This window comes from Chiloscyllium plagiosum, chromosome 24 (assembly GCF_004010195.1).
Source record: "Chiloscyllium plagiosum isolate BGI_BamShark_2017 chromosome 24, ASM401019v2, whole genome shotgun sequence".
In the NCBI taxonomy this organism is placed as follows: Eukaryota; Metazoa; Chordata; class Chondrichthyes; order Orectolobiformes; family Hemiscylliidae; genus Chiloscyllium; species Chiloscyllium plagiosum.
Genome location: NC_057733.1, coordinates 55,838,918 through 55,860,812, shown reverse-complemented (window position 1 = coordinate 55,860,812; position 21,895 = coordinate 55,838,918). Strand labels below are relative to the sequence as shown.

The window sequence follows — 21,895 nt, the reverse complement described above, 5'->3', positions numbered from 1 at the left end:
TATCAACAGGAAAACTACCAGGAGCAAGGGGACAAGCAGAAACCAACTCAAAATCACAGCTGTAGATTAATACAACTAGCAGAGATCAGGAACCATATCTGAAATCTAGGGGACACTACACCAGCTATTGTATGGATTGATCAAATTTGTTCAATTTAACACGGAAAGGACAAGTGAGGGTACCTCAATATTATACTTACTCCAAACTCATCTAAATATATGAAAATTCTAGGCAAAGATCAGGTCCACCTCATACCACGATGGCTTGTCTATCATTCTAAGTACTAGCTGTCCACCCCCTGTTATCCATCATCAACTGGGTGGGACAAAACCAGAAAAAAATAATAGAACAAAAAGTACCTCCTTCCTGACTCTGAATTCTGGAACGAGGATAGATACCAACAAAGAGGAAGTTCTATAACAGACAAAATGCCAGCTATTCAACAAAGGTAATTGTTTTTCTCTATTTATTTTCCAATCATCTGCAAGATTGAGTGCTCAAACTAGACTTTACACTTACCACGTTTATCCAGCACAAAGTCTCCAGGGCAGAACTCGTTATTGTCTACGTGATGAACTGGCAGCAAGTCATTGGATCGAATATTTTTCTCCACTGTACCATCCTGCCACATCACATCCACACTGGTGCTGGTTTTCAGAATCTCAACAGCAATTCTAGACAGAATTAAAATTAGACTGTGAGGAGAGGTAATGGCCTAGTGGTATTATTACTAGACTATTAATCCAGAAAGAGTGGTGCTGGAAAAGCACAGCAGGTCAGGCAGCATTCAAAGAGCAGGAAAGTTGACATTTTGGGCATAAGCCCTTCATTACATTCCTGATGAAGGGCTTATGTCGAAAACGACAACTCTCCAGCTCCTCTGACGCTGCCTGACCTGCTGTGCTTTTCGGACGCCACACTTTGATCTGCAGATCTGCAATACCCACTTTCTCCTATTAATCCAGAAAACCCAAGTAATGTTCTCAGGGGCTAGGTTCAAGTTCTACAATGACAGATGGTGGAATCGGAATTCAATAAAAATTAAGAGTCTGATGATGACCATAAAACTCTTGTTGATTGTTTTAAGAACCCATCTGGTTCACCAATGTCCTTTAAAACAAAAGGAAATCTTCCCTCCTTGCCTGGTCTGGCCTACATATAACTCCAGTCCCACAGTGAAGTGGTTGATTCTGGGCAGCGAGGAATTGGCAATAATTGCTGGCTTGGCCAGCGACACCCATATCCCAAGAATGAGTAAACAAAGTCCAATTCCTAAATTTATACAATAATGATTATATTAATTGGAATCCTAAGCTGACAACAAGAGGACTATATCAGCAGATTGAAAAATAAATCTTGGTTACCATGTCCTTAGAAAATCTGAAAATAGTAAGCTTTCAATCCAATACCGAGTGGATATGTAAGTAGGGAGCCAGGGCTGCTGGAGGCTGTTACAGCAAGTCAGAGAGAGACAGTTTTAACATGACCAAGTAAACACATTACAATAATATCATTTACTACACACTTAGCAAAGATGGACCACATAGGATCTTGATGGGAGACAGTAGGCTTTTCTACAATGCATAGGCTTGCCATATATTTTATGTTACCACATGGCAATATAGGCATGGTAGGACTAATGCAAAGGAGCAGAGTTTTTGAGTGAATGACCAGCTGAAGCACTTTGATTCTGGCTTAAGTTAGAGATGCCATCTTTAACACTACGTAATGTACAGCAGTTCAGGGAAGAGTAAAATCTTGTCCCCTTGTTCTACAAGAATCTGAATCAGGAACAGATGTTGGCCCCTTGACCAGGAAGAACAGAAAAACAGATTTTGTTTTACCTTGCTCTGTTCAAAGTACCAGGAAAGTTTTTGCAACTTGAATGTCAAATGGGTTTTTGTGGCGTATACCTTAGGCACAGGATTGTTACATTTCAAAAGCAGTGCTATTACCTAATATGATCTGAAGAATGTCCAAGGCCTAATTGCATGGCAGTTCAGGTGATGGAAGTATTAATGAAGAATTCACTGGGTTTGAACCAATTGTCTATTATAGGGACCTAGTAATTGTGGAGGTGAGAAAATTGTGGAGCATAGCTAACGGACATAAAACCTTCATATAAAACATGGACTCGTATTCTGCTTAGATTATTATCCCTTGCAGTATAATAATGGCAGCACAGAATGATTAAGTCAAGAATGTAAAGCTTTGGAGTACAAGTATCCACCTGTTTTCTGAAAGTGTGTATCATGATCAGTGGAAGAATGAAGTTACAATATGGATCTGGGTTACTACTTTACCAAATGAGGAAGCAAGGTACAGCCTTATCACTTTGGTTAGCATATAGAATGAAGCACTGGTGTCAGACAATGTCAAAATTCACATGACACCAGGTTACAGTCAAACAGTTTTATTTGAAAACACAAGCATTCAGATCCTCACTCCATCTTCAGATGCGAGCACCTGGAAAAGAAATGACGCTCCGAAAGCTTATGTTTTCAAATAACTCTGTTGGATTATAACCGGTCATGTGATTTTTTTTAACCTTAGCATATAGAAGCAAGATAAGAATTTTTTTTATAAATCAGAGCCTGGGTGACTTGAACATGGATGAAGGTTTGGACATGCTGTCAACTTTCACGGATAAAATTATCAAGACTGCTTACGAGGCAGGTAAAATGTTGACAAATTTAGAAAAGCTGAGGACAGTACAATGGAAGAGCAGATAATAGAATTCAGTACGTTCTAGAAATTTAAATTTGGAAATTGCCCAATGTGCTGGCACTTAAGTTTGGAACTATACAAAAATATCAAGTATAGTCAGACTTCTAGTTATGGCAAAGTTAAATCTACAGATAAACAAGGACTACCAGAACAAATGTCAGAAGCAACAAAGAATCCCAAGAAAGAATTCCTTCCTAACAGAATTTATAGCTCAAAAGGAGGAAATCAATAATATGAAAGAAAATGAGGACACAATGTTAACAAATTGGTAAGACATCTTGATACACATTGCAGGTGACAGTACAAAAGGGGAACTATACCCAATAGAAAGGAGGACAGAAATGCTATTTAAAACTGAGAAGCAAAAAGAAATTGGAATTTCATTAGATAAATGAACCCCAGAAATGCTCAGGTGAAGTTAATTGATGTTTCAGGTACAATTAGGAGTATCACTCCACCGTGAATTGTCTCAAGTGCTATAGGCCAGTCAAAACCAAATAAAAAACAAAGGATTTGGTTGGAGGAGGATATTACAGATCAATGAAAGGACATTGGTCATGAGATTTCAGCCAGTGATGAATGTAGTGGTGAGCCTTTAATTGTGCAGTATTGCTCAGTGTATGAATGTCTACCATATGAGAAACAGATTGGCTACATTACTACCCATACTCATTCACTAAAACAGACCAGGAAAAAGTTAAGGAATTTAAATGTTCCACCAGTTTCAGTTTTGCAGATGACAACACTAAAATCTTTGAAAAGAGTGCTAATTTCTTGTAAAAGAGGCTGAATCAATCATTTACGAACATGGATGTAGTGTCCAGTGAAACATTCTTGTTATGAAGTAGCCCATCGATGAAGAAAGCACAGTATGAAAAGTGACAGAAATTCTGTATTTGGAAAATCTGTAAATACACAGTTTACACTGAATTTACTCGTACATTATATTGTATCCCTTTAACAGAACATAACCACTGCACTACGGAAATTAAAGTAATGTTACTGACATTGGGAATAGAAATTTCAAAGCCAAAAAGTCGATTGTGCTATTTGCTCATGTGTCTTCTAAAAGATCAAAACTGAGGAAAGGATGCAGGAATAATGAATGTGAAATACTATAAGCTCGTAGGAGAGAGAAAAGTGATAGATGAGATTGTAAAATATATCAAAAGGACAATATCAAAGTCTATCAAGTCTACCCCTAGTAAGGGATTCCAAAGAAGTAGTGGCTATAGATTTAAAGGTTGAAGGAAGGAAAAAAACAATTTTCATTTTACATTTTGTATATTGATATCTGGACTGTTACTTACTAGTATTTAGCAAAGACAAGAAAATATCTATGGATAAAGTAATGGCAATGTTGGTAAGGACCAGTCTTTGAACACTAGCAAAATTCCTCACTGACAGTGGGGGCTGTTGGAGACAAGTGAATATAAACATAGCAGCAAAAAACCCTTTTAGCAATGGGATATATGAAAGGAACATTGCAGTAACTGTCAAAATGGTTCACAAAAGTTTGACAGATTAGCCAAACTCTAAATTATCATCTGCACTTGTGGGCACTATAGCTGATGAAAATTATTTCCAGATAGTGGGAGGAATAATCTATATCAGTACGATTCCTACCAAAAAAAAAGTTGAATCCGTAATCAGTGCCCAGCTTGGCCCCAATAGTTCTACACTATCAGAGCGTCTGAGTGCACGGCATGTAAACAGAGACTTTCATTAAAGCTGAAGTCTCAAATAATTCTTTAAAGTTGCAGTTAAAATAGTGAGCTGGGAACAGGGCTCTGAAGAAAGTCCAGAAATGAAATGTTTACATTTGTATAGAAACTACTAACATTTGATGAAAATATAAGGTGGGGGGGGAATCTTTAAGTTAGTTGAGAAAACAGCAAACCAAATGCAGTGAACAAAAGAAAACTGGACATTTTGCCATGTGGAGTAAATTGACAGGTACACTGAATTGATGCTTCACCATCCATAGAAACCATACATGTCCATTCACTCTCTATCCACTGATATGCTACTCTCAATCTGTAGAATCATGAGGTCACCCCCAACCCCATTCTTCCAGTTTAATCACACAGAGGTTACATTGGAGTGGTATCCTTGTTTTTCTTTTAAAAAATGTGAGCAGTCCATTCTTCACCTCCCTGCAGATAACAAGGACTTGGAGGCCTATTATTGTTGGATGCAAACAAATTAGGTCAGAAAGCACCCAGGCAATGGTTTCCAAATTTAAAGGGCAAACATATATGGAGGTTGAGGGGGGGGGGGCGGAGAAGAGGGGCATTTACAAACACTCCCACTTACAAACACAATCCCATACAGGGATGCAATTCTAAACATCTGACATATGAACATTCCCTATACTTACAAATTGCTACTTCATATTGCACACAAATAGAGTTGCGAATGGAACCTGAATATTACAGTTGAAACCACATATAAAACTCATACTTTATTCCTTTAGAAGGACTTTGTAACAACAGCTCATATTTAAGTCCAAAGGGTGCAATAAAGATTGATAATTGAGTGAATCCATAAAGCTAAACCTTTTTTTTCCCCGTCATCCCCCTAAACTAAGAGGATGGAGGAAAGGAAGAAATCAGTGTTTAAAGAGGACAGCTGGGAATACATCAGGTTCATCTCCTCATATCAGACAGAAAGGTTTAGCAATGTAACATGTGAGATTTATATATATTTTAAATATAATTGACAGTTTGAATTTTTAGGCTTAGTATTAGTGATATGGGTTTTCTGTGCATGTAAAAATTAATTATTTCTGTAACCAGTGATGTATTTTGAAATAGTTTGAGAGGTAGCCTTCAGAACTAATGGCTTTTTAAGCCTAAGGAAGGTAAACAATTGTGCATCAAGATGTATTAGAAATTTCTGGATTTTTCTTTAATCTATTTTGAGGAATAAGAGAATGATCATAGAGAGGGTAGGACTGATCAGAGAGGGGGTAGGGCGAACTTGTGCCTGGAGTCTGAAGAGATAAAGGAGGCCCTAAGTGAGTGTTTTGCTTCAGTACACACTAGTGAAAGGGACCTTGTTAATAGTGAGAACAGTGTGGACCTGGTTAAAAGGCTTGAACAGATTGATATTAAGCAAGTGGATGTGCTGGAAATTCTGGAAACCAGTGTCTGCGTGGGTTTCCTCTGGGTGTTCCGGTTTCCTCCCACAGTCCAGGTGAATTGGTCATGCTAAATTGCCCGTAGTGTTAGGTGAAGGGGTAAATGTAGGGGTATGGGTGGGTTGCGCTTCGGCGGGTCGGTGTGGACTTGTTGGGCCGAAGGGCCTGTTTCCACACTGAAAGTAATCTATCTAATCTAATCAAGATAGACAAGTCCCCAGGACTTAACCAGATATATCCAAGGTTACTACGGGAAGCAAGGAATAAGACTGCTGTGTTTCTGGCGATGATCTCTGCATCCTCACTCTCCATGGGAGTACCGGATGATTGGAGGGAAGCGAATGTTGTTCCCCTGTTCAAGAAAGGGAACAGGGAAATCCCTGGGAATTACAGACCAGTCAGTCTTACGTCTGTGGTAAGTGAGGTATTGGAAAGGATTCTGAGAGACAGGATTTATGACTAATCAAACTGTTTTTTTCAAATAAAGATAGTCAGCATGGCTTTGTGAGGGGCAGGTCATCCCTCACAAGCCTTATTGAGTTCTTTGAGGATGTGACAAGACAAGTTGATGAACCTTCAAGAAATCCAAATATATTACATCCATTAACTCCCCTTGAATTTTATTAACATCCTCAAAACACACCAAAATGTTGGTCAAATAAGATTTTTCTTTTACAAGTCCACGCTGACAACGTCCAATCAAAGCAATGTTTTTCACTGTCCATTGCATGAATACACTGACCAATGACCGACCATCTCCATAGTTGGCTCCTGCAACACACTGGCATATTAAAATGTTAGGGCACAGGGACTTAACTTACAGTCTCTTAAATCCTTCAGTACAATCTTCTTACTAAATTCCTTCAACTCCTTACTCTGCCTAATCAAACTGATGCCTAATTCTGGAAAATTTCTTGGACCTTCCTCAATGAAAACTTACAATGTAATCATTTAGCTTTTGGTCATTTCCTTAATTTTAACCCTTCCCTCATTAATTTCTTGGGCCTCCTTTGTTGTATTCTAAAAACATCCCAATCCTCATATTTGTAACTGCCTCTGGTCCCTTAAATCATGCGTCACAATGCTATACAGCAAGGAAATAAAGACTTAGGATGTCTGATCGGCATGGATGAGTTGGACCCAAGTTAATCTAATCCCATTTGCCAGTACTTGGCCCATATCTCTCTAAATCCTTCCTATTTATACACCCATCCAGGTGCCTTTCAAATGCTATAATTGTACCAACTCCACTTTCTCTGGCAGTTCATTACATACACTCACCACCCTCTGCATGGAAAAGTTGCCCCTTAAGACCTTTCTAAATCTTTCCCCTCTCATCCTAAACCTATGCCCTCCCCTATGGACTCCCCCACCCCTGCCCCTATCCATGCCCCTCACGATTTATAAACTTCTATAAAGGACACCCCTCAACTTCTGATGCTCTAGGGAAAACTGCCCTAGCCCATTCAGCCTATTCCCTATAGCTCAAATCCTCCAACCCTGGCAACACTTGCATATTTTTTCTGCACCCTTGCAAATTTCACAACATTCTTCCTATGGGAAGGAGACCAGAATTGCACACAGTAATCCAAAAGTGGTCAAAACAATGTTCTGTGCAGCTGCAACAGGACCCCTCCTAACTCCAATATTCAATGCACTGAAGGCAAGCACACCAAACAACTTCTTCACTATCCTATCTACCTGTAACTCCATCTTCAAGGAAGTATGAACCTGCACTCCAAGGTCTTTGTTCAGCAACACTCCCAAGGATCCTGCCATTAAGTGTATAAGAGCTGCTCTGATTTGCCTTTCCAAAATGCAGCTTCACATTTACCTAAATTAAGCTCCATCTGCTACTCCTCAGCCCACTGACCCATTGTAATCTGAGATAACCTTCTTTGCTGTCCACTACACCTCCAACTTTGCTTTCATCTGCAAACTTACTCCCTATGTTCACATCCGAACCATTTATATAAATGACGAAAAGCAGTGATCCTTGTGGCACATTGCTGGTCTCAGGCCTCCAGTCTGAAAAACAACCTTTCACCACTACCCTATCTTTTACCTTCGAGCCAGTTCTGTATCCAAATGGCTAGTTTTTCATGTATTCCTTGTGATCTAACTTTGCTAAATTACATCCAGAACCTCAACCTGAGCTACAAATCTTCTCAAAACTCGCTAAAACCAATTTACCATGCAGAATCTTGTCAAACGTCATGGTGATGTCTATATAGTTCACGTCCACTGCTCTGCCCTCAATCATTCAGTAAGAACAGAGAAAATGGTAAAAGAGTGGGTGATGTGGCACTGTTAGTCAAGGACATTACAACAGTTGCAGAAAGGACATTTGAGGAGTCATCTACTGACGTACTATGGGCTGAGATTAGAAACAGGAAAGGAGAGGTTAACCTCAGTTATGATTAGATTACATGATTAGATTACATGATTAGATTAGATTAGATTAGATTAGATTAGAGTGTGGAAACAGGCCCTTCGGCCCAACAAGTCCACACCGACCCGCCGAAGCGCAACCCACCCATACCCCTACATTTGCCCCTTACCTAACACTACGGGCAATTTAGCAAGGCCAATTCACCTGACCTGCACATCTTTGGATTGTGGGAAGAAACCGGAGCACCCGGAGGAAACCCACGCAGACACGGGGAGAAAGTGCAAACTCCACACAGTCAGTCGCCTGAGTCGGGAATTGAACCCGGGTCTCTGGCGCTGCGAGGCAGCAGTGCTAACCACTGTGCCACCGTGCCGCCCACTAAACCTGTTGGGAGTTTTCTGTAGACCTCGAAATAGTTCGAGATGTAGAGGATGGAATAGCAAAGATGGTCCGCGTTAGGAGCGAGAGTGACAGGGTAGTTGTTATGGGGGACTTCAAATATTGACTGGGAATACTATAGTTCAAGTACTTTAGATGGGTCAGTTTTTATCCAACATATGCATGAGGGTTTCCTGATACAGTATGTAGACAGGCTAACAAGGGGCGAAGCCACATTAGATTTTGTATTGGGTAATAAATCCAGCCAGGTGTTAGATTTGGAGGGAGGTGAGCACTTGTGATTGTGACCACAATTTGGTTATGCTTACATTAGTGATGGAAAGGGATAGGTATATACTGTAGTGCAAGAGTTATAGCTGGGGGAAAGGCAATTATGATGTGATTAGGCAAGATTTAGGATGCATAGTATGAAGAAGGAAATTGCAGGGGATAGACAACTGAAAAGTGGTGCTTATTCAAGGAACAGATACGGAGTGTCCTTGGTAAGTACGTACCAGTCAGGCAGGGAGGAAGCTGTCGCACGCAGGAGCCATGGATTACTCAAATATTGAATCTCTGGTCAAAGGATGAAGCAGCCTTATGTTAAGATGAGATGTAAAGGCTCAGTTAGGGTGCTTCAGAGTTACAGGTTAGCCAGGAAAAACCTAAAGAGAGAGCTGAGAGGAGCCAGGAGGGGACATGAGAAGTCATTGGCGGATAGGATCAAGGAAAACTCTAAGGTTTTCTATCGGTAGATCAGGAATAAAAGAATGACAAGAGTAAGATTAGGGCCAATCAAGCATACTAGTGAAGTTGTGCATGGAGGCAAGGAGGTAGGAGAAGCACTAAGTGAATACTTTTCATCAGTATTCACACAAGAAAAAGACAATGTTGTCAAGGAGAATACAGAGATGCAGGCTGCTAACTAGATGGGATTGAGGTGCATAAGCAATTCTGGAAAGTGTAAAAGAGGCAAGTCCCCTGGACCAGATGAGACTTATCCTAGGATACCTGGGGAAGCCAAGGAGTAGATTGCCAAGCATTTGGCTTTGATCTTTATGTCATCATTGTCTACAGAAATAATACAAGACTGGAGGATAGCAAATGTTGTCCCCTTGTTCAAGAAGGGGAGTAGGGACAACCCTGGAAATTATAGACCTGTGAGCCTTACTTCGGTTGTGGGCAAGGTGTTAGAAAGGGTTACAAGAGATAGGATTTATAATAACCTGGAAAGGAATAATTTGATTAGGGATAGTCAAAACGGTTTTGTGAAGGGTAGATCATACCAAACTAACCTTATTGAGTTCTTCGAGAAGGTGACAAAACAGGTGGATAAGGGTAAAGTGATCGATGTGGTGTATATTTCAGTATGGCGTTTGATAAGGTTCCCCATGGTAGGCTATTGCACAAAATATGGAGGCAAGGAATAGAGGATGATTTAACTGTTTGGATTAGAAATTGGCTAGCTGAAAGACAACAAAGGGTGGTGGTTGATGGGAAATGTTTATCCTGGAGTTGAGTTACTGGAGTGGTATCGCAAGGATCTGTTTTGGGTCCACTGCTGTTTGTCATTTTCATAAATGACCTGGATGAGGGCATAGTAAGATGGGTTAGTAAATTTGCAGATGACACTAAGGACAGTAGACTTGTGGATAGTGACAAAGAATGTTACAGAGAGACATAGATAAGCTTGCAGGGTTGGGCTGAGAGATGGCAAGCTGAGTTTAATGTGGAAAAGTGTGAGGTGATTCATTATGGAAGGAGCAACAGGTAGTGTAGATGAGCAGAGAGATCTCTGTGTCCAGGTACATAGATCCTTGAAAGTTGCCAGCCAGGTTGAAAGGGTTGTTAAGAAGGCATACACAGTGCGTTAGCTTTTATTGGTAGGGGGATTGAGTTTCAGAACCATGAGATCATGCTGCGGCTGTACAAAACCCTGGTGCAGCCACGTTTGGAGTATTGCATACAGTTCTGGTCACTGCATTATAGGCAGGATGTGAAAGCTTTGGAAAGGATTCAGAGGAGATTTTGAGGACGTTGCCTGGTATGGAGGGAAGGTCTTACGAGGAAAGGCTGAGGGACTGGAGGCTGTTTTCATTAGAGAAGGTAAAGAGGTGACATGATTGAGACACAAGATGATCAGAGGGTTAGATAGGTTAACAGCAAGAACCTTTTTCCTCGGATAGCAATGGCTAGCACAAGGAGACATAGCTTTAAATTGAGGAGTGATAGATATAGTTGAGATGTCACAAGTAGTTTCTTTACTCAGATTAGTAGGGGGTCTGGAATGCCCTGCCTGCAACAGTAGTAGACTCGCCAACTTTGAGGGCATTTAAATGGTCATTGGATAGGCATATGGACAAGAATGGAATAGTGTAGCTTAGATGGGCTTCAAATTGGTTTCACAGGGCAGTGCAACATCGAGGGCAGAAGAGCCTGTACTGCGTTGTAATATTTTATGTTCTATGTAATCCTCTCCGTTACATCTTCAAAAAACTTAGTCAAATTAGTGAGACAGTATTTCCCAAGCACAAAGGATTACTAGCCTTTTCTTTTAATCTTTAAATTCCTCTGTCTGACTGACAATGACTGACAGACTGACTTCGGGTTTTTGCACCTTAAACGAAGAGTTGGTGTAAGCATTGTAATATTCCTTAAAAGACTACCCAATGTCTATGCCTTTTAATGTATATTCCCAATTAATCTCAACAGACTTGTGCCTAGTGCTTCATAACTTTCATCATTCAAATTTACTTTAAATTGATGTAAGATGGTGCACAGATGGTTTGAGGACTTTTTTCCCCCATCCAGACGATCATGGGTATTTAGAACTTACTGCCTGGAAAGAGTGTGATTGAGGCAAAACCCTCAAGGCATTTCTGAACTATTCAGATGTGCACATGAAACACCCCAATGGATAAACATATCAGCAAACTGTTGATAAATCGGATTATAATAGATAAGTATTTGATAACTAGTAGAGCCATGATGGACCAAAGGGCCTTTGTCTATGGAGCAAAAACTACGACTTTCAGACAATGTAAAATTCTAATGTGTTATGGTCACTGATCACAAAGTTCTTTTACAAAATTAGTCATTTTTCATTCCATAATACTGGATCTAAAATAACCTATCCTCCAGTTTGTTCTACAAAACCATCCCCAAGACATTCCATAAACTTGCCCTCCACAGCACTGGTGCTCATTGGTTTACCCAGTCTACAAGCAGATTGAAGTTACCCATTATAACATTATAACACATGATTCACCTTCTGATTTGTATCATGCCCCAGATGACCACAATCGTGCCATTAATAAATAATGTCTACTGCCCCTTGTTGTTCTTAGCTCCACCCAAGCAAATTCCACATTTTCCTCAGTTTCTGCCTTACTCCACTTTCTTTTAAGTCCTTTCTAACATAGACTATTCTAAAAGTTAAATTCTCAGTCGTGGTCACCATGCAGCCATATTCTGTAATGGCAACCAGATCATAACCATTTACCTCTCCTTATGGCTTTAGATCATCAATCTTGTTGCAAACTGCAGCATTCAGGCTTTTGAAATTGTCTGCATTTAAGTATTTTTGATGCTCAATTAGGTTTCTCCTGTCATCCAGTTTCCCTAGCAACTTTTCTACTTCCTGTCAATCTGGGTTACCTTTCAGGTTCTTATTCTCCTGACAAGCTAGTTGAAAACAGCCTCAGCTAAGCTCCCTGCAAGAAGTCACAGTTCTTTTAAGGTATAACACACTCAGCTTGTACTCCTCCCACCGACCTGAGAAATCTGATGCTATCAACTCTCCACCAGTTCTCCAGTCACATGGTCAATCAATCAAACCTTCTGTTCAAATCTCACTAGCATAAGGCATTGGAAGTAATTTTGAGACCACTGATTGAGGTCCAGCTTTTTAAATTTCCTTCCTAAATCCTTGAAATCTGCTGTCAGGACTTCATCCTTCCTTTATTCACAGTTGTTGACATTAAAATCTATAATACTTTATTGCCCTTTTCACTATCTCAATATATACCCTTGCATACCTTCCCCGCTTTAATATCATGTGTAAATTTGGACACTGTACCTTCGAATTGTGTATTGAATCGGAACTCTGTATTAACTGTATACTGAGCGGGAATTGTAGGAGCTGTAAAAGCACAGCAGCTCAGGCAGCATCTGAGCAGGAGAGTTGACATTTCAAGCATTTCATGGGCGGCACGGTGGAACAGTGGTTAGCACTGCTGCCTCACGGCGCCAGAGACCCGGGTTCAATTCCCGCCTCAGGCGACTGACTGTGCGGAGTTTGCACGTTCTCCCAGTGTCTGCGTGGGTTTCCTCCGGGTGCTCCGGTTTCCTCCCACAGTCCAAAGATGTGCAGGTCAGGTGAATTGGCCATGCTAAATTGCCCGTAGTGTTAGGTAAGGGGTAAATGTAGAGGTATGGGTGGGTTGCGCTTCGGCGGGGCGGTGTGGACTTGTTGGGCCGAAGGGCCTGTTTCCACACTGAAAGTAATCTAATCTAACCATAAGTCACCCAAAACGTCAACTCTCCTGCTCCTCGGATGCTGCCTGACCTGCTGTGCTTTTACAGCACCACTCTTTTTAACTCTGATCTCCAGCATCTGCAATCCTCACTTTCTCCCACGAATTGTAGGACACTAATTACCAAGAAAATCCAAAAAACATTTTATTGGGCGATGAAACTTGATCCAATCTCAATAGATCTTCCAACAGAAAGCGATTTGGTGGCCCCAAGAAGTAAAGAATGTCTAGTCATAGAATCACAGAGATGTACAGCATGGAAACAGACCCTTCGGTCCAACCCGCCCATGCCGACCAAATATCCCAACCCAATCTAGTCACTATGGGCGTCACGGTGGCTCAGTGGTTAGCACTCCTGCCTCATGGCACCAGGGACCCGGGTTCAGGCAACTGTGTGGAGTTTGCACATTCTCCTAGTGTCTGTGTGGGTTTCCTCCAGGTGCTCCAGTTTCCTCCCACAGTCCAAAGATGTGCGGGATAGGTGAACCGGCCATGCTAAACTGCCCAGTGTTCAGGGACTGGGTTAGGTACATTAGTTAGGGGCAAATGTGGAGTAATAGGGTAGGGGAATGGGTTAGGGTGGTTTACTCTTTGGAGGGTTGAAATAGACTTATTGGGCCAAATGGCCTGTTTCCACACTGTAGGGATTCTATGATGATACCTTGGCAATAAAACTTTACATCTGAGAGGATCATTGCATTTTTCCAAGTTTTGTTTAGTAAAAGGTTGAGAGCAAGGAAGAGGCTGTAGTTAACAAACTCCCTTTGCATATAGGTTTCAATTGCAAGTCTTCACCCATTTTACATTAGTAAACTTATATGAGATACTTGTGATTAATTCAAGGTTTTAAAGACATTTTCCCTCAAGAAAACAGCCCTCATAAAAAAATAAAGGAAAAATGTAAACAAACTTAGCTTGTTTAAGTAGCAACATGGCTCAAGATCCAAATGGTCTACTCTGAATGGTCACAAAAACTGAAAGAAATGCAGATGCTGTAAATCAGAAGCAAAAGCAGAAATTTCTGGAAAAGCTCAGCAGGACTGACAGCATCTGTGGAGAATAATCAGAGTTCATGTTTCAGGTCCAGCGACCCTTCCTCAGAACATTCCATTAGACATGTAAAGTTTTTCCAGCAATTTCGATTTTGCTCATGGAGTCACATGCCTATAACTCAAAAATGCTTCTAACAATTTCTGAATGATATGCACAGACTAGTTTTCCATTCCAATGTTTTCCTCAATAAATTATCATCTTTATATTTCTGTGCACTTCAAATGGATATACCACATCACAACTACTGATGGGAGGTGGCATTACAATGCAAACTTGCAGATTGTTCCCAGTATAACGTGACAAGAGAATTAAATAAGGAAAACACTTCTATGGCATCTTCCATCCTTTGACCATACATCTCATGAAGGTTATCCTTGGCCTTGATTTGCTATGTGCTACAGCTCAGTTGATGACTAGTATGTGTGTCTTAGTCCCTTTAAAAAAGGCAGACTCAATCTATAACCAACAGCCCTTGACTTACGGCTTCGCTCCATTATGCATCAAGATCTCACCTGTCACCTGGTTTGAATTCACGGGAAGGCTTGTTCTTTTTCTTCTTGTGTTTCTTCTTCAAGTTTTTTATAGAAAGTGGGATACTTTTTTTACGCCCGTGTCCACCACTTTGTGATGATGCAGTTGAACTTGCAGAAGAAGAAATGGAACTGGTTTCATCAGTATCTTCAGCACCTTCATCATCTGCATCCTGTTCTGCCAGCTGTGCCTTTAGAGTCTGTCTACTCTCCAGTAAGTCTTCACCTAGTATCACTGGAGACTGACCCATTTCCTTCCAGTTTTCCTCTTTTACTCTTTGTTCCAACTGAGTCTGAGCATTATCATTAGTGAAGACTGGGCCATTGCTCAGAACAGATTCCTTCTCTACAGTCCCATTTACAGGTTGGGATTTTAATCCTATGGCAAGTTGAGGCGTGCCCTCCCAACCTAAATTCGATTTAGAGCTACCGATCCCAAAAACATTCGAGGTGACCATGACAGAGCCATCACCCAAGGCAACTGCAAACTTGTCAGAATGATCCATTTCACGGGTATCCAAATTATTCAAGATGTTTTTCACCTTCTCCTTGTCAAAAAGGCGTTTAACCTAATAAAATGACAAAAGGACAAGCTACATCAGGTGCAGTCACACAACTGCCCAAATGCATATAAAGTAAAGAACATTGACAAGTTAATTTCTGAATAAAGTTCCAAACTCAGCCACAGACATTCCAAAAATACTTCCAGATAATTCCACGTTTTATCTAAAATTAAAAATAAATTTAAATTTATTCTGGAGGTGAAGACTTAAACAAGGCAAATTATTTTATATCTGCAAAAGTGCCTTTCTAACTGACTTTGTAATTTCTGGACATCCAAATACAACAAGGCAGAATTACACACTCTGATCAAATGGTTTGTCTGTGTGACTGCTCCACAGATGCCACCTCTCACCTCACCCTAGGAAAATAACCATCAAATACTTTCTTGCCTATATTGCCAGTTACACATTCTCACCAATCCCTGCATGATTAGCTTAAATGAAGGCCCAATCCAATCTCTTTTGCAAATGGAAGGATCATCTCTACGCCTATCCTGTGGAATCTCTTCATAATTTGCAATTCCTTGTTCAGAACACCCTGCTCTTCGATAAAGTATCAAGTTTATTCAGTCTTTCATGACAACCATATCCATTCAAAATTTAACAATTTCTCTCATATTGAATGCTACCTCTCTAGAAAAGAACCCCATTGTTTTGTTGTATTTCTTTAAAAGGGTCTTCTTACTAGTGTATTGCTACACATTTAGTGATTTAATTATCTGTAAACTCAGATCCCCCTTTTCTTCTACCCCATTTTGAAACTTATCCAGGAATGCATAGCCTTCTTATTCTACATATCAAAACACTACCTCGTTACTGATATTTTAATCTTCATTCATCAAATATACAAGAGTTACTCTGCTCTCCTTAAAGGAGTAGTCACTCTTTATTAGTTACCTGCCTTAGGCACAGTATCTCCATACTGAAGTTACCTTTCTGACAACAGAATTCACAGCAATGATGGAATTTCCTTCTGGACCCTCCGAAGAAATAGCCGTACATTCAGGATCTCCCGGGAGCACATATACAGCCCGTTCTGCCAGGACCATGCGAGCATGGTCATAACAGTTCAAGCGTTTCACCCTAGAGAAAGGAAAAATACAAAATGGGTACATCATCTGCTGCAGTCCATGTCAAAACACATGTAATTTAGAGGAAATGGGAGAGTCACTGTCCACCCATCCACAGATAATGCCGAGGATCATCATAAAGTATAAACTGGGTACATTCTGACATACTGATATTAAACATCATTAATCAAAAAAATTCAAAGAATTTGCTAACATAATGGCCAAATCCAACATTCCATACAATGTTTTGATATATTTGCAATTTAGGTTTGATAAGTGTCACAAGGGTGTTGTGTGATGGAATACAGTGAACCCATATTTCATATCATTCTGATGAAAAATACTGTGGATTCTGAAAATCTGAAATTGAAATAGAAAATGCTGGAAATACTTAGCATAGCAGCAGCATCTATGAAGAAAAAGACAGTTAATGTTTTACTTCTAAGCCCTTCAATTTATCCAGTTCATCTTAATACTTTGCCAGTAGAGTGGCAAGAACAAACCTTAGGCCAAATTATTCAGTCACTTACAGATTCTGCAAAATCTATTTATTTCATTGAGCACAAAACTAATGATCATTTTCACGCAGAATCGAATTGCTAGTTTGACAATCAGAACAAAGGTGTACACAGCATATTGAACCTTCTACATCAGGTTCACTTATTCGCTTCTCAATCCATTGTTTCTTTAAGTACTCAAAAATTTATTAATCTCAATCTTAAATGTACTTATTGAACATTCACAATCGAGGAAACTAAATTCCAAAAATTCACAACATAGGAACAAGAGTTAGGAGCAACTGCTCTGTCATTCATTGAAACTTTAGTTTATCTGCAATTGACTCATACAGCTTTGATACATATCCTTTGATACCACTTATGAAAACAAAATTCCAATCTAATTAAAAATTAACTGATCTCTATAACAGTCCTACTATCTCCAGTATTAACCACTGCACTCCAAACTAAAACTGCACAATACTCCCAATGTAGTCTCAGCAAGGCTCTGAATAACTGCAGTAAGACATCTCTAATTCTGAACTAAAATTCTCTTGCAATGAAGGCCAACACTGTATATACTTTGCCTGCCTAATTGTTTGCTGCATCTGCATGTTTGCTATCATTGATTCGTGTGCAAGTACACCCATATCCTTTTATACAAATCACATTTCCCAATATATCACCAGTTAAATACTACTCTTCCTTTGTTTTTTCACACCAAAAGTTTACAGTCTCACATTTAGCCACATTGCACTGCATCTGTCATGTGTTTGTCCGCATACTCAACTTGTGTAAGATATCCTGAAGCCAGTTGCATCCTCAACACTCAATCCCACCTCGAGGTGTCATTAGTAAGCTTCAAGAAACTGCTTTTTGTTTCCAATTTATATAGATTGACCACTTCCTCTCACTGTTTCTAGGCTGCCAACCAATTCTCAATCCATGCCAGTATATTCCCCACTCCCTAATGCTTTATTTTTGCCCACCAGCCTTTTGTGGGTCCTTATCAAAAGCCTTCCTGAAATCCAAGTACACATCCACTGGCATTGTGGCTCAGTGGTTACCACTGCTGCCTCTCAGCACCAGGATCCAGGGTTCGATTCCAGCCTCAGGTAACTGTCTGTGTGGAGTTTGCACATTCTCCCCGTGTCTGTATGGGTTTCCACCAGATGCTCCAGTTTCCTCCCGCAGTCCAAAGATGTGCAGGTCAGGTGAATTGGCCATGATAAATTGTCCATAGTGCTCAGTGTGGGTGGGTTACTCTTTGGAGGGTCGGTGTGGATTTGTTGGGCTGAAGGGCCTGTTTCCACACTGTAGGGAATCTAGTCTAAATCTAATCTAATCTTTATTCTTCCAGTTATACCCTCAAAGAATTCCAATAGATTAGTTAAGCATTACTTTCCTTTTATAAACTCATGCTGACTTTGTTTAATCCAATTAGAGTCAGAGTTACAGAGATATACAGAACAGAAACAGACCCTCCAGTCCAACTCATCCATGCCGACCAGATAAACTAACCTAATCTAGCCCCATTTGCCAACACTTGGCCTATATCCCTCTAAACATTTCATATTCGTACACTCCAGATGCCTTTTAAATGTTCTAATTGCACCAGTGTCCACCACTTCCTCTGGCAGCTCATTCCATACATGCACTACCCTTTGTGTGAAAAAGTTGCCCCTTAGGTCCCTTTTAAATTGTTCCCCTCGCGCCCTAAACCTGTGCCCTCTAGTTCTGGACTCCCTCCACCACAGAAAAAAGACCTTGTCTATTTATCCTACTCATGCCCTTCATGATTTTATAAACTTCTATAAAGGTCACTTTCTAGCCTCCAACACTCCAGGGAAAGTAGCCCGAGCCTATTCAGCCTCCCCTATAGCTCAAACCCTCCAACCCTGGCAACATCCTTGTAAAATTTAATGTTTTCCAAGGTTCTATTAACACTTAAAGGATTTTAACCTGAAAGGAAACAAAAATCAGACACTGCAGGAAAGTACAATTATAAACATCTTGTTCCAAGTATAAACCCATAAAATTCAGCAAAGAAAATGCATTACTGCTAGTTCTGTGTTTGATTTGAAAGAGAATAAAGTACACAATTTTCTGCAAGAAAACAGGCTAACAAAGTGAAACAGAATGAAATATCAAATTCACCAAGATCGGAAAGAGATCAAAACCTAAAAAGTACTTGTTTCATTTCGATTTTAAAATTGACTATGCTAGACTAAAACATGCCTCCCAATCACCTGATGGGAGTTCACTACATTTTCAGGCAAGTTCCAGCAATACATACAAAAGAACAAAAACTTAAAACCACTATCCTCTTGGCATGTCACATCCCTGTACTGTGTTGACCTAGTGGTCCACAATCATAAAACAGCAAGAGATATCTCTCAGTGATGGAGAACTAACTCCGAAACAGAAACAGAAAATGTTGGAGAAGCTCACAAGATTAGTGAAAGTTCTTTAAATTTTAAAAAATATTTCTTACTGGTTTATTCTTGGACTCTATTTCCATTCAGTGAAGAAATTTAGCTCCCACCATACCTGGGCAAATTGTCGTGTGTGATAACTGGAGATGGAGGATAAACACTCTCATTTCCACCAAGACAAAAGCTCTTTGTTATCCAGGAAACTCGAAGCTCCACCACTTGCACCTAGAACAGAAAGCATATCGGGTCCCTTAGATTAACTGAGGCACATTTCTTAACATGGAGAAAGTGAGGACTGCAGATGCTGGAGATCAGAGCTGAAAATGTGTTACAAGAAAAGCGCAGTAGGTCAGGCAGCATCCAAGGAGATTCCTGAAGAAGGGCTCATGCCCGAAATGTCGATTCTCCTGCTCCTTGGATGCTGCCTGACCTGCTGCACTTTTCCAGCAACACATTTTCAGCACATTTCTTAACATCTCAAAACAAGGAGAAGTACTTAAATCCCTGGAACCTGATTAAGAGTATCCCAGGTCATTGTGGGAAACTAGGGAAGAAATTGCAGAGCTCCTAAGAGATACCTGTATCGCTGACAGCCACGGAGGAGGTACCAGAAGATTGGAGGGTAGTTAATAATGTGGCATTATTTATGGAAAAGCCAGGGAACTACAGATGGTAAGCCAAATGTCAGTGGTCAGCAAGTTGTTGGACGGGACTTAGACAAGATCCACATGCATTGGCAAAGGCTAGGACTGACTTGGGATAGTCAGCATGGCTTTGTACATGAGAAATGGTGTCACAAAAATGTTGTGTACTTGGACCTTAGCAAGGCACTCAACAAGGTAACACATGGTAGACTGGTTAGTAAGGTTAGATCACATGAGATCCAGTAAGACCTAGGGTCACAAAAGTGGCTTGATGATAGGAGACAGGATGGTGGTAGAGGGTTATTTTTCACACTGAACGCCTGTGACCAGTGGTATGCCACAACAATTAGCGGATCCACTGTTGCTCACCATTTAAATAAATTATTTGAATGAGAACATAGGAGGTATGGTTAGTAAATTTGCCAAAGGCACCAAAATCGGTGGCATTGTGAACAAAGAAGAAGATTATGTAAGAGTACAACAGGATCTTGATGAACTGGGCCAAGGCATAGCAGATGGAGTTAATTCTGGTAAATGCAAGACATTGCATTTTGCAAACGCAAGACAACCATGGCAGCATTTAGAGTCATAAAGCATGGAAACAGACCCTTCGGTCCAACCAGATATCCCACCCTAATCTAGTCCCACTTGCCAGAACCCAGCCCATATCTCTCCAAACCGTTCCTATTCATAAACCCAACCAAATGCCTCTTAAATGTTTCAATTGTGCTTGCCTCCACCACTTTCTCATTCCATTCACGTACCACCCTCTGTGTGAAAAGGTTGCTCCTTAGGTCTCTTTTATATCTTTCCTCTCACACCCGAAACCTAATCCCTCTAGTTCTGGACAACCCAATCCCAGGGAAAAGACCTGGTCTATTTATCCTATGCATGCCCCTCAATTTTATAAACCTCTATAAGGTCAACCCTCAACCTCTGACGCTCAAGTGAAAACTTCACTGTCCATTACACCTCCAGTTTTGATCACCTGCAAACTTACTAATTATACCTCTTCAGCTCACATCCAAATCATTTATATAAATGACAAAAAGTAGTGGACCCAGCACAGATCCTTGTGGCACTCCACTGGTCTTACGTAGTTAATGGTCGTCCCTGGACAGCGTTGGCAAACAGATTGAAGAGTACATTGTTCCTTGTATACAGGGTGGTGAAGACTAAGTTTGGCACATTTGCCTTCAATCTGTCACAGTGTCAAGTATTGGAGTTGGAACTTCAAGTTAGAGCTTTACAAGATATTGGTAAGGCCACATTTGATATACAGTTCTGGTCATCCTGCTGTAGGAAGGATGTTATTAAACTGGAAAAGGTGCAAAAATGATTTACTAGGGATGTTACGGAGATTGGAAAATTCGAGTTATAAAGATAGACCATAGAAGATTACAGCGCAGTACAGGCCCTTTGGCCCTTGATGTTGCGCCGATCCAAGCCCACCTAACCTACACTAGCCCACTATCCTCCACAAGCCTATCCAATGCCCGCTTAAATGCCCATAAAGAGGGAGAGTCCACCACTGCTACTGACAGGGCATTCCATGAACTCACGACTCGCTGAGTAAAGAACCTGCCCCTAACATCTGTCCTATACCTACCACCCCTTAATTTAAAGCTATGCCCCTCGTAATAGCTGACTCCATACGTGGAAAAAGGTTCTCACGGTCAACCCTATCTAAACCCCTAATCATCTTGTACACCTCTATCAAGTCACCCCTAAACCTTCTTTTCTCCAATGAAAACAGCACCAAGTGCCTCAGCCTTTCCTCATACGATCTTCCTACCATACCAGGCAACATCCTGGTAAACCTCCTCCAGTGCCTCCACATCCTTCCTATAGTATGGCAACCAAAACTGCACAATACTCCAGATGCAGCCGCACCAGAGTCTTATACAACTGCAACATGACCACAGTAC

The 21,895-nt window shown here is 40.6% G+C and overlaps 1 protein-coding gene across 4 annotated transcripts in view; it reads right to left on the bottom strand.

The window, feature by feature from the left end:
* Positions 1 to 21,895, bottom strand: part of LOC122562329 ((E3-independent) E2 ubiquitin-conjugating enzyme UBE2O) — a 161,442-nt gene that overhangs the window by 75,914 nt on the left and 63,633 nt on the right. For all 4 annotated transcript variants that reach the window (XM_043715203.1, XM_043715202.1, XM_043715200.1 and 1 more), the window contains 4 exons: positions 19,439 to 19,548; positions 16,254 to 16,404; positions 14,741 to 15,327; positions 521 to 675 (listed from right to left, as the gene is read on the bottom strand). In XM_043715203.1, the coding sequence (XP_043571138.1) occupies positions 521 to 675; positions 14,741 to 15,327; positions 16,254 to 16,404; positions 19,439 to 19,548 (1,003 nt within the window). The remainder of the gene's footprint in view (positions 1 to 520; positions 676 to 14,740; positions 15,328 to 16,253; positions 16,405 to 19,438; positions 19,549 to 21,895) is intronic.